The following is a 12,273-nucleotide window of genomic DNA, read 5'->3' on the forward strand; positions in this document are numbered from 1 at the left end:
GCCTCTGTTCCCCTTTCTAGGACCTTCTAGTGAACACTCAAGTTCAGCTGTTTCTCATTGCTTCATTGAATGGTAATCAGACTCCCCAAGCTGCCTATAAACTCTTTGGAAGGCAGAGATGAGTGGGCAACTAACAGAAGGTTTAGAGCTAAGTAGATGGAGAAAGAAAAGTAATCATTCCACCAGTAATGAGGGGTTTGCGGAGAGATAGTACAGCGGGTAGGGCGTCTGCCTTGCACGCGGCTGACCCGGGTTCGATTCCTCCATCCCTCTCAGGTGCCTGTTCGAGCAAATGGATAAACAATGGGAGGACAGTGCTACAGTGCTATTAATGAGGATGTTGGAGATAGAAGTTAAGGCACTAATGTACTTGCCTTGAATTTCACCGGCCCCAGTTCAAATCCTAGAACCATATATGGTGCCCTAAGTACCATCCTAAGAGGTCACTTCTGAGTAGTAGCCAGGAATAGCCTTGGATCACCAAAGAGTATGGTCTTTCTCACACGCTCCCCCAAAAGTTAAATTAAAAAAAAAATGAATAGGAGGTAGTGGTGCAGGCTACATGAGGAAAAGAGATAGTGGGCAGTACCATTCATTAAAAGGGTGTTCTTGGGCAGGAGAAATAGTGAAACTGGTAAGGCCCTTGCCTTCCATGGAAGTCTGGATGGTTCCCCAAGCCAGAAGTGGTCCCTGAGCAGAGCCAGGAGTAAGCCTGATCACAGCTGGTGGCCAAAAAACCCATGTGTAAAAAAGGTGGGTTCCAGGGTCTGAGAATTAGTGCAAGGAACTGGAGCAGATGCTTTCCATCTAGGAGGCTGGTGTTCTAGGCTGCAGAAGCCTTTGAGCACTGGCTTCTACCACCCCTTTACCGTTAAGATTTTCCCTACTTTCCCTATCTGTAAAGTAATACAAAGTGGGGCTGGAGCGATAGTACATCCATCCCTCTCAGGTGCTTGTTCGAGCAAATGGATAAACAATGGGAGGACGGTGTCGAGCAAGTAGGGCATTTGCCTTGCATGTGGCCCACCTACGTTTGATTCCCAGCATCCCTTATGGTCCCTTGAGCACCCTTGGGAGTAATTGCTGAGTGCAGAGCCAGGAGTAACCACTGAGTGTTCCCGGGTGTGACCCAAAAAAGAAAATAAAAAATATTACATGGGCTACGAGCAGGGCTACTATGAAGGTCAAAATAAACTTTAATTTTTTTTTGCACTGATTTCGTAAAATATCATTTCTCTTCGCTACCACGTGTCCCAGTTTGCTCTCAGCTCCCACTTACTATGCTTGACACATACGAAGCATTCAATGCAGTATTGAATTTACTTATCTCCCTGAATCAAAAGATTTAAATATAACTTTATTCTGACCTCCGAATTTTTCCGACCCTTGTGCTAAGTAAACAGAAATAAAGACATTTCCGTTTCACCTTCAGAGAGCCAAGGTGTTGTATAAGATTCTCCCGTCTGTTTTCCTGCCGTTCCCTTTAGCCAAGCTCTCTCACCACTGTAAATTAATTTTTGGTTTTTGTTCTTTTTAGTCTCCTGGGAGAGGAGGGGGTCAAACTCGGCGATGCTCAGGGGTTACCCAGGGCTCTGCGCTCAGCGATGCTCAGGGGACCAGGAGGGAGGCCGAGGACCGAACCCAGATCGGCCGTGGGCAAAGAAAACGCCCTCTCTCGCTCAGGCCCCTAGAATCGATTTCTGACACAAAAACATTTCCAGGTCGCCGAATTCGAAAACAGCTTTTCCCCGCGCGACAGCCCAGCCTATGACGTCACCCGCCCCGACGCCGGGAACTGGCCCAAGGACGCCGCCACCTTCCACCCAGCAGCGTCGCACCACGCATGCGCTCGTGCTTCTGCGCCGTCCAGGGAGCAAGTTTGAGCCTTTTCGACACCCGTACGTCGCGGGGCGGCGGTGTCGAGATTCCTGCGACGCACGTTCCTGCAGAAAAGGCGGCGGAGGAGGGATGTTGTTGCACTGTCCAGGGGTTTGAGACTTTAGAACCCGTGACTCCTGGCGGCTCAGAGGCTGCGGGATCCTCTGGTAGGTATAATTCCCCGCTTTGCAAGAAAAGCGGGTAGTGCGCTTGGGGGTATCTTTCCGGTGCGAGTGGGCTCGCATCTTAAGAGAGCTAAAATGATCTTAATTCACTGCTTGGCTTCATTTAAAAGATGTTTTCAGGCTCGAAGAGACCGTTGAAGTGTTTGCTTGCATGCGGCCAGCCCAGGATTTGATCTAAGTATTTCATGGGAGCGACCCCCGAGCATCGCAGTTGTGAGCCGTCTTCCCCACCCCCCCCATTTAAAAAAATAAATTAAGATGTTTTCAGGGTCATAACGCTAATGCTAGTCTGGTCCAGGCTCAGCCACCGACCTGCTGTGGGGGTCTCTCACCGACTCCCAATAACCTCACCTGTAAATTAAAAGGTAAACCATGTCCTTAAGTCACTTGTCACTCCTGAATGTTAACTGTATTTCCGTTATGTCACCTGCGTCGCAAAGTCCTAAGAGTTAAATACCTTTGGCCTTACACACACCCTTGTGATGGCTTCACATGGTTGGGGGCAATGGGGTGCCCTGACCTCCTGAGTGCTTCACTCTTGACCGGTTCGCACACATACCGGTCTCTGGTACTTCCATTTTTTTTTTTTGTCGTTGTTGTGAACTCGGAGCTGTCGGAAGTTTGCAGCCTTTTGGCCGAGCTCTCTCTCAGTTATGGTTGTGACGCTTACCTGGCATTGCTGTGGTGCTCAATAGGGTTTCTCTCACCTAGTCCTGGTGCTCACACATCTTTTGAGTATGATGTTTGCCATGGACTAGCCCCCTTTTTGTGGTACTTACACACACCTAGTTATGGTGTCGCCAATAATTGCTTGTGGTGTCTGGAATAACACTGCAATGGTCACAGGCCGGTGCACTCGTTTTTTGGGGACAAGGCTTTGAACTGATGACCCTCTGCTTTCAAGGCCTGTGCTCTAAGCGACAGGTTTAGCACATTGATGCCAATTTACAGTTTTTGGGAGGTGATACAGGGGCACAAACAGTGGTGCTCAGGACATACTCCTCAGGGATCACTCTTGGCAGGGCTTGGGGGACCATATGGGGTGCCAGGAATTGAACTCTGATCAGCATCATGCAAGACAAGGGGCCCAACCTGTGGTACTGTCACCAGCCCCTAGTTGTCTTGTATGTGTATATTGGGGAGTTGTAGAGAAAGGCCACACCGTGGTGCTCAGGGCTTACTCCTGGCTCTGTCCTTAGGGATCTCTTCTGGTGAGGCTCAGGAGACCACATGGGGTGCTGGAGCTCGAACGCCATCTGGCTTTGTGCAAGGCAAGCACCCTACACCCTGTACTATCTCTCAGACCTTACCCTGATTGTCTTTTTAAATAATAAAAATATTGCCAACTTGTTGGGACCTGGAGGACTTGGTATTACATACCAATTTTCATTTCTCTATAGATGCTGATGGCCAACCTTTATTTTTTTAAAAAAACATTTATATTTGGATTTGGGCTCTATTCCCATCCTGCTAAGTGATCATTCCCAGTAGTGTTCAGAAGACCATGCGTTACTGGGGATCAAACTGGGGCCTCCTGCATGCAAAGCATAAGTTTAACCTGTTGATCTCTCCAGCCCTGTATGAACCTTTCAACGTAGATGCTTGTAACAATAAGATCTCCACCTCCCTTGTGTTAAAAAATATAATTCTTGTCCAGGTGCATCCTGTTCTCTTTGTTTGATTGGAAGCTTCAGATCCCAGCCTGCTGAACTTAATCAGAGACCATGGAGGCACCTCCGGTGACCATGATGCCTGTCACTGGGGGCACCATCAACATGATGGAGTATCTGCTTCAAGGTAAGTGGACCAGGAACCTGGATTGCTTGTATTCCTCTTCCCTGTCTATTCAAAAAAAATTTTTTTTGGTTTTGGAGCCATACCCAGTTGTGCTCAGGGCCTACTCTTGATTCTGTGCTCAAGTTTTGCTCCTGGCTGTACTTAGAGGACCATGTGGTGCTAGGAATTGAACTGGGTGTCCACAAGCAAAGCATATGCTTTACATATGCCTATCCCATTGTGTTAACTCGGCGGCCTATGTGTCTCTTTATTGTTCACATTGCATGGACGTATCAGACAGATACACAAAGGCAGACTGCAGTGCTCAGTGCTTCAGTGCTCAGTGGCTACTCCTGGCAGTGCTCTGAGGACCATGTAGTCCCAGGGATCAAACCAGGATCGACTGCATGCAAGACAAGCACCTTAACCTCTATGCTACCTCCCCGGCTCTGGTCATCAACTTTTAAATTACAGCTAGGGACATAAAAATTAAATTTGCCCTCTTAAACTTTTTTGTTTGCATTTTGGGTCACACCTGACTTTACTTGGTGGCTAATCCTGGCTCTGCGCTCAGGGGTTGCTCCCTCAGTGCTCAGAGTACCATGCTGTGCCAGTTATCAAACTCTGGCCTCCTGCATGAGCACATGCTTAGCCCTTTGAGCATTCTTCGTCCCTACTATCTGAAAGTTTCGTTTCTTTTTTTTTGAGGCGAGTTTTGGGCTGCATGCACCAGGTGCTCAAGGGCTATTCCTGGCTCTGGGCTCAGGGGATTTGGACCTGGGTTGTAGCCACTGTAGCTGCACACAAGGCAAGTGCCTCACCTCCTGGACTATCTCTCCAGCCCAGTTCCTAAGCATTTTAATGTATAGTTCTATAGTGATAGGTATGCTCACATTAATCTTTAGCCAGTTTCTTGAATCTCACAAAACTGAAACACTCTCCATCAAACACTGGTTTCACCTTTCCCCCCTTCCAGACTTTGACAGCCAAGTTCCTGTTTCTGTTTTAAAACTACTTCATATGTGTGGAATTATATAATATTTATCTGTAACTGGTTTACTTCGTTTAGCTTAATGTTGGGCTGGAGAGATAGCACAGCAGGTAGACGTCTGCCTTGCACACAGCCGACCCAAATTTGATTCCTCCGCCCTTCTTGGAGAGCCCGGCAAGCTACTGAGAGTATCTCGCGCGCATGGCAAAGCCTGGCAAGCTACCCGTGATGTATTTGATATGCCAAAAACAGTAACAACAACTCTCACAACTTGTTGTGAGACGTTACTGGTGCCCGCTCGAGCAAATCGAAGAGCAGGAGGACTGACAGTGACAGTGACAGCTTAACGTTAAGATTTATCTATATTGTAGCTGGAGCTACAATATAGATAAATTGTTGGGCTGGAGCGATAGTACAGCGGTAGGGCGTTTGCCTTGCACGCAGCCAACATGGCCGACCCGAGTTCGATTCCTCCGCCCCTCTCGGAGAGCCCGGCAAGCTACCGAGAGTATCTCGCCCGCATGGCAGAGCCTGGCAAGCTGCCCGTGACATATTCAATATGCCAGACACAGTAACAACAAAATCTCCAATGGAGACGTTACTGGGCCCGCTCGAGCAAATCGATGATCAACGGGAGGGCCTTTACCTTTACTTGCTTTACTATATTGTAGCATGTAACAAGATCCTCTTTTTATTTATTATTATTATTATTATTATTTTTAATGAGTTTAGGTAACACAGTTACAGCAGTGGTAACTTTTTGTTGTTGTTTATTTGGGTAGTGAGGGGGTGGGGCCTTACCTGGAAATGCTTAGGGGCTGTTCTTAACTCTGGGTTCAGGAGTGACCCCTGGCACTAGTTGGGGGACATATTTAGTGCCTGGAATTTGAACCAGGATCATAGCCAGTGCAGCTGTAAATGCCAAGGCAAGTACTAGTCCGCGGTCTCCTTTTATGGCTAAATCAGGTCCATTTTTTATATATTTACCACATTTTCTTTATCCATTTATCTGTTGGTGGATAATTGGTTTGCTTGCTTGGATGTTGTTAAATATGTGGCATGACCATGAGTGTACTTGGATATTGAGACCCAGAGAAAGTAACGTTTACAAAACCATAATCTGTAGTGGAGGAGTTTAGACTATCATTCAGATCATTTAGTAACTTGCTATGAACAGAATGGGTTTCTTCATTTTTCCTCCTCAGGCTGTTCTTCATTTGGCTTTTTCCACCTCACTAAGTGCCCCTGTCATTTATTTGCCAGTTGCTCATGCCAAGCATTGAAGTCAGTCTCCTTTTCTTTTTTCTTTATCCCTCTTCCATTTCATCTCTATTTTTTTTTTAAACAGGGCCACCCTCAGCAATACTCGAGGGCATACGGTGCCAGGGATGAACCTGGCCTCATGTGTGCTGGGTGTCTGCTGTACTGCTTGAACAGTCACCTGTGCCCTCTGTCCATCTCTAAATCTTTTTTTTTAACTCTGTGTGTGTGTGTGTGTGTGTGTGTGTGTGTAATTCCAACCTAAATCATGCCAGGCAAACACCTACCCACTGTACTATCACTCCAACAGTATGTATTTTTTTGAAGTAAATTTCTCTGGCCCCCAGAGAAATTTTTTTTTTCCCTTTTTGGGTCATACCCAGCAATACTTAGGGGTTACTCCTGGCTTTGCACTCAGGAATTACTCCTGGCAGTGCTCAGGGGACCATATGGGATGCCGGGGATCGGACCCGGGTTGGCTGCATGCAAGGCAAACGCCCTACCTGCTGTACTATCGCTCCAGCCCACCAGAGAAAATTTTTAAAGTAAATTTTTATTGAGGCAATACTGGTTTATAACATTATTTTAAGTTTTAGTTGTAAAAATATACTTTAGTGGGAGTCTGAAACTCAATCTGTGGCACTTACATGGTCATCAGAGCAGCTGACGGGCCCAGTTCAAGCGCTGAGCTGGGAGGAGCTTCCAAGAAATGCTGGTTGTGGACTCCAAAATTTAAAAACAACCAAAACCAAGGGCCTGAGAGATAGTGGGTAGGCACTTGCCTTGCATGAGGCCAACCTGGGTTCAATCCCTGCATCCCATGTCACACTTTAAGCCAGGAGTGATTCCTGAGTGCAGAGACAGGAGTAACCCCTAAACATCTCCGGGTGTGGCCCCATAACAAAAAGCAAACAAAGGCCAGAGAATTAGTACAGTGGGTAGCACACTTCTCTTGCAGGCAGGATTTGATTTCTGGCACCACACAGGGTCTCCCAGCACCTCCAGGAATGATCCTGAGGGTGGGGCCAGGGGTAAGCCCTGAGCACAGCCAGGTATTGCCCAAAATCAAAACCAAATCTTTTGGGGGAGGGTGTGTTTTGTTTTTTTGAGTCACACCTGGCAGTAGTAGGGGGCTACTCCTAGTTCCTTTTTGGGGACCATTCCCAGGAGTGCTTGGGAGACTATGCAGTGCTGGGGCTTGGGGATCCAACTTGAGGCTCTCGCATGCAAAGGATGATCTCTTGCTTCCTAAAGACTCTTCTTGTACCAAGTGAGACTATGCAAAAACTTGAAGAGATTAGTCTTTCATAATGTTATGCAGTACTTTGGCTGTATAGCCCCTCTGGAAGTAACATATTGAGCCTTTGCTTTACAAAACATTGCATTACGATATTTTTGTTTTTCACTTTATTTTGGTGGGAAGTGGGTGGCCGGACAGGGCAGTGGCGCAGGGAGCAAACTTGCAGGCTCTGCATGTGCTCCAGCCTGCTGAGCTAGCTCTCTGGCCCTTATTTATTTTTGTTGGTTTTGGTTTTGGTTTTGGGTCTACATCCAGCTGTGCCCAGTACTTACTCTTAGCTCTGCCTTCGGGGATCACTCCTGGCAGGGTTTGGGGGGCCATGTGTGCAGGGTGGGGGATTGAACCTGGGCAGACCGTGTGCAATGCAAGCATAGTATGTATAGCAAGTACAGTACAATGTAGTACTCCCCACTGTACTGTCTCTAGTCCACGCTTTTTTTTTTTAAATCTATTGCTAATTCTGTGAACGTAGGGCTTCTTTGGAACTCAGGGCTTCTTTTTCCTTCTTCAGGAAGTGTTCTGGACCACAGCTTGGAAAGCCTCATCCACCGCCTTCGTGGTTTGTGCGACAACATGGAGCCTGAGACGTTCCTTGACCACGAGATGGTCTTCCTCCTGAAGGGCCAGCAGGCCAGTCCGTTTGTCCTAAGGGCCCGGCGCTCTATGGATCGGGCAGGGGCACCCTGGCATCTGCGCTACCTGGGACAGCCTGAAATGGGGGACAAGAACCGCCACGCACTGGTGCGAAACTGCGTGGACATTTCCACTTCTGAGAACCTCACTGACTTCCTGATGGAAATGGGCTTCCGCATGGACCATGAGTTCGTTGCCAAGGGGCACCTGTTCCGCAAGGGCATCATGAAGGTCATGGTGTACAAGATCTTTCGCATCTTGGTGCCAGGGAACGCAGACAGCACCGAGGCCCTGTCCCTGTCCTATCTTGTGGAACTCAGTGTCGTGGCTCCAGCAGGGCAGGACGTGGTCTCTGATGACATGAGGAACTTTGCCGAACAGCTGAAGCCGCTGGTTCACCTGGAGAAAATAGACCCCAAAAGACTCATGTGATGAGGGTGGTTTTCCACCAGGGCGGCTGATCTGACCTGTTCTCTTACAATGGTGTCATCTTAGGTCTCCGGCTGCTTCCCTCATCCAGGAGGTCGGAGAGCACAGAGTCGCTTCTTTGTTTTCCTTGGGTGGCAAGTTCACTTTTGTGACGGCCTTTCCATATTGCAAACTCAGGGTGACACAGAATCTCTCTGATCCCTCTGTAAAGAGGGGAAATGGAAGTTAACTTTTGAAAAGAAAAATCTTGTTTTGCCATTTTTTAATAAAGTTTGTAAGATACAGACTAAGTGTGTTTCATGTGGAAATGAAAAATGTTTGTCATTCTTTTACTCTAGTACCACACTAACTTGGAATGGATTCATTGCCAGTTTGGGTAAAAACACCTAACAGTGGTAGGTTTTCTTTTAGTTTTAATTTTGGTAGGTAATTTTTAACCATTCTTGAAAGTAGTATAGGGGCCTGGGGAGATAGTCCAGGGGTTAGGGTGCAGGCCTTGCATGTACCCCACTCCAGTTCGTCAGCACTGCATGGCCACGCAAGCATCACTGGGCATAGCCCTGGAGGTCCCCGACTTCCGCCCGGGTAGCTTTTGGTCCCAGTGCCACAGCACCTAAGCAGCAATGTAGCCTTGGGACCTCGGATGGACTTAAGCACAACAAACCAAGTATCATTGGCAGCAGGCTCACTTGGGAAGCCCTTCCAAATAAAAGTTCTTTGCTAATTTTTTTTTAATACAAAAATAAGAAATATGCTTGTAGGAATGTTGTTTCATACACGCAAGCACATGCACACACACACACACACACACAAGATATATAGCAAGAGAACAAGACCAAAGACAATCCAATAGGAGAACTGACCCACACATCTGAGTTTGTAGGGGAGGAGGTTAAAGGGAGGAGCATGCAGACCTTGCAGGATAGAACGTGTGCACTGGTGATGGGTGTAATTATGTATACAGGAAACCATCATTTATAATACTGTAAATTGGGACCAGGGCTGTAGTAGAGAGGGTAGGGCACTTCCCTTGCATGGTTGACCTAGGTTCAAGCCCTGGCATCCCACATGGTCCTGCAGGCAGTGCCAGGACTAGTTTCTGGGTCAGAACCAAGAGTAACCCCTGAGCATTGCCAAGTGTGCCCCCCCTAAAGAAAAATTGTAAGTCACAGAATCTCAATAAAAAGGGAAAAGAGAAAAGTGCCTGTAGAAACCAGAAAACTATCTGTCTTGCATGTAGCCAAATCCTGGTTTGATCCGGGGCACCATATATCCCCTGAGCATTGTTGGATGTAGCCAAAACCAAAATAAAAAATGGGAAAAAAAAAACCCCTGTAATTTCATTCAAAGAAAAGTTTTTATTTTACTATGTATCCTTCTAGTCTGTAGATTTGTGTACATGAGTTTTATAAAAATATTCTGTACACGGGTTTGGGGCAATAATACAGAGTAGGTATGACACTTTCCTTGCATGTGTGCACTCAACCTGGGTTCAATCCCCAATACCTGGTATTCCCCTGAACACCACCAGGAGTGATCTCCGAGCACAGAACCAGGAGTAAGCCCTCACCCCAAAACCAGGTTCTGTATATATGATTGTAACTTTTTTTCTGTTTTATTAGCATTTTATTAATTTTTTTTTGGCCACACCCAATGGTGCTCTGGGCTTATTTCTGACTCTGCACTCAGAGGTTACTCCTAGTGGTCCTTGGGGAACCCTATGGGGTGCCAGGGATTGAAGCTGGGTTGACCATGTGGCAGGCAAGCACCCTATGTCCTGAACAATTTTTCCAGCCTCTATTTATTATTCACATCTTTCCAGGACATTAGAGTGTCCAGTACAAAGCAAAATGAACACATTTATTGAATTCTTATGTATCTGTGCTATCCTAAGTGCCTTAGGGGTATTACTTTAATCCTCACAATACTCATAAACAAGGAAACTGATGTTCAGAGAAATTATCAGGGTTGATATTTAAATATTGACAATTCTAATTATTGTATTCCATCATACAGTACTGTGAGTAAGGCCTTGACTTGTATATTCAATCCCTAGCACTGCATGTGATCCCCTGAGCACCACTAGGAGTGCTCCCTGAACACAGCAGGAGCACCACTGGATGTGGCATAAAATATCCCCCCCCCAAGAATGCCCTGCCACAGAGGCAGGGTGGAATGGGGGGCATGGGGGACAGGAGGGATACTGGGATCAGTGGTGGTGGAAAATGGGCACTGGTGGAGGAATAGGTACTTGAACATTGTATAATTGAAACCCAGGCACAAAAATTTGTAAGTCTACAACTGTAACTCATGGTGTTTCACTAATAAAAAATAAATAAATAAAAATAAAAAAGAGGCAAGCAAGGGGAGGGGGTGTGGGGTGTTGGACAGGAACCTGGGGGGAAAAAATGTCCTCCCCAAAACAAAAGAGATATCTGATTTTCCTGTTTGGATTTTTAGTTTAATTCCATTTAAAAATAACGCTATACCATTAGTGCTTCTAATTTTGTTGACATTAGTGATAATTGTTTATTTTTAATTCCTTGGCTGACACCTGGTGGTGCTTGGGGGCTGTTCCAGGCACTGTGCTTGGGAATGACTCTCAGCTGTGCCTGGGGAACCAGATGGGACCGGGGTCAAACCTTGGCTCCCTCAGGCAAAGCAGGCCCTCAGCCCGTTGAACTATCCACAAGCCCATTGGTGATGATGATGGCGGGGGGCAGCCTCCCACACAGTGCTCAGGAGTTCTGGGGTTACCTTCCAGAAATTCTTTGGGAACCAGTTCAGTAGTTCAATGGATGAGGCCCAAGAATATGATGCTGTTCGGCCCCGTGGTGCCAAGGATTGCCCTGTTCCTCCCTGCAGTGCACAGGTGTCTCCAGAGCTGTACCCGGTAGTGTTTGGGGGGATCTCCAGGATTATCCCCAACGGCACTCGGGGGACCATGCTATGCCGGAGGTAACCAGCATCAGCCACATGTGCCCTTACCCCTGAACTATCTCTGGCTCTCTTAAGGGTCATTTGGGAGTGTCTGAGTCACAGTAAGTGCTATTTTAAGGTCTCTGCACACATTGCCAAATGCCTTCCAGGAACATGCCAGTTTCACTCCTGCCAGCTGTGAATGAGGTTCCTAACACCGCTGCCAGAACAGGGTGTGAAGACAAAGACTTGTTTTTCCCATAAGATGACTAATAGTGACTAGTTTTTTGTTTTCTTTTTTTCAGTGCCAGGGATTAAATCAAGGGTTTCACACGTGCAAAACGTGTTTTCTTGGGCCTGGAGAAGTAGTACAATGGATAGGGTACTTACCTTGCAGATGGCCAACCTGGGTTTGATCCCGGAGCACCACTGGGTATGTCCCCCCAAAAAACCAAAGCCAAACTCAAAAAGTGATGTGCTTTTTCAGGGGCCAGGGAGATAGTACAGTAGATAAGGCACTTGCCTTGAACATATCCCATATGGTCCCCTGAGCATTGTCAGAAGTGATTCCTGAGGGTCCGAGTGATAGCACAGCAGGTAGGGCATTTGCCTTACCTGCGGCTGACCCCGCTTTGATTCCCTGCTTCCCATATGGTCTGCCGAGAACTGCCAGAAACAATTCCCGAGTGCAGAGCCAGGAGCAACCCCTGAACGTCACTGGGTGTACCCCACCCCCCAAAATGAACTATGAATCGGGGTTAAGGGATGTAACTCAGATGTAGAGCACATGTCCCTGGATTCTATCTGCTGCACTACACACACACACACACACACAGTATTAGCCAGAGGGATAGCTCAAAGTGCTGAGTGTATGCTTTGCATTTGGGAGGCCTGGGCTCAAT

At 47.1% G+C, this 12,273-nt stretch overlaps 1 protein-coding gene across 1 annotated transcript; it reads left to right on the forward strand.

The window, feature by feature from the left end:
* The first annotated feature begins 1,955 nt into the window (after positions 1 to 1,955).
* Positions 1,956 to 8,758, forward strand: MED18 (mediator complex subunit 18). The gene is made up of 3 exons (XM_056123308.1): positions 1,956 to 2,045; positions 3,721 to 3,860; positions 7,902 to 8,758. The coding sequence occupies exons 2-3, from the start codon at positions 3,788 to 3,790 to the stop codon at positions 8,453 to 8,455; spliced, it is 627 nt and encodes a 208-aa protein (XP_055979283.1). The 5' UTR covers positions 1,956 to 2,045; positions 3,721 to 3,787; the 3' UTR covers positions 8,456 to 8,758.
* Positions 8,759 to 12,273: the final 3,515 nt, after the last annotated feature.

This window comes from Sorex fumeus, unplaced genomic scaffold (genome assembly GCF_029834395.1).
Source record: "Sorex fumeus unplaced genomic scaffold, SorFum_2.1 ptg000047l, whole genome shotgun sequence".
NCBI classification, from domain to species: domain Eukaryota; kingdom Metazoa; phylum Chordata; class Mammalia; order Eulipotyphla; family Soricidae; genus Sorex; species Sorex fumeus.

Excerpts from the sequence above, each read along its gene's own strand:
- MED18 (XM_056123308.1), top strand. The coding sequence starts at position 3,788 with ATGGAGGCACCTCCGGTGACCATGATGCCTGTCACTGGGGGCACCATC. Across the intron at positions 3,861-7,901 it reads GATGGAGTATCTGCTTCAAG|GAAGTGTTCTGGACCACAGC; the intron begins GTAAGTGGACCA and ends TTCCTTCTTCAG.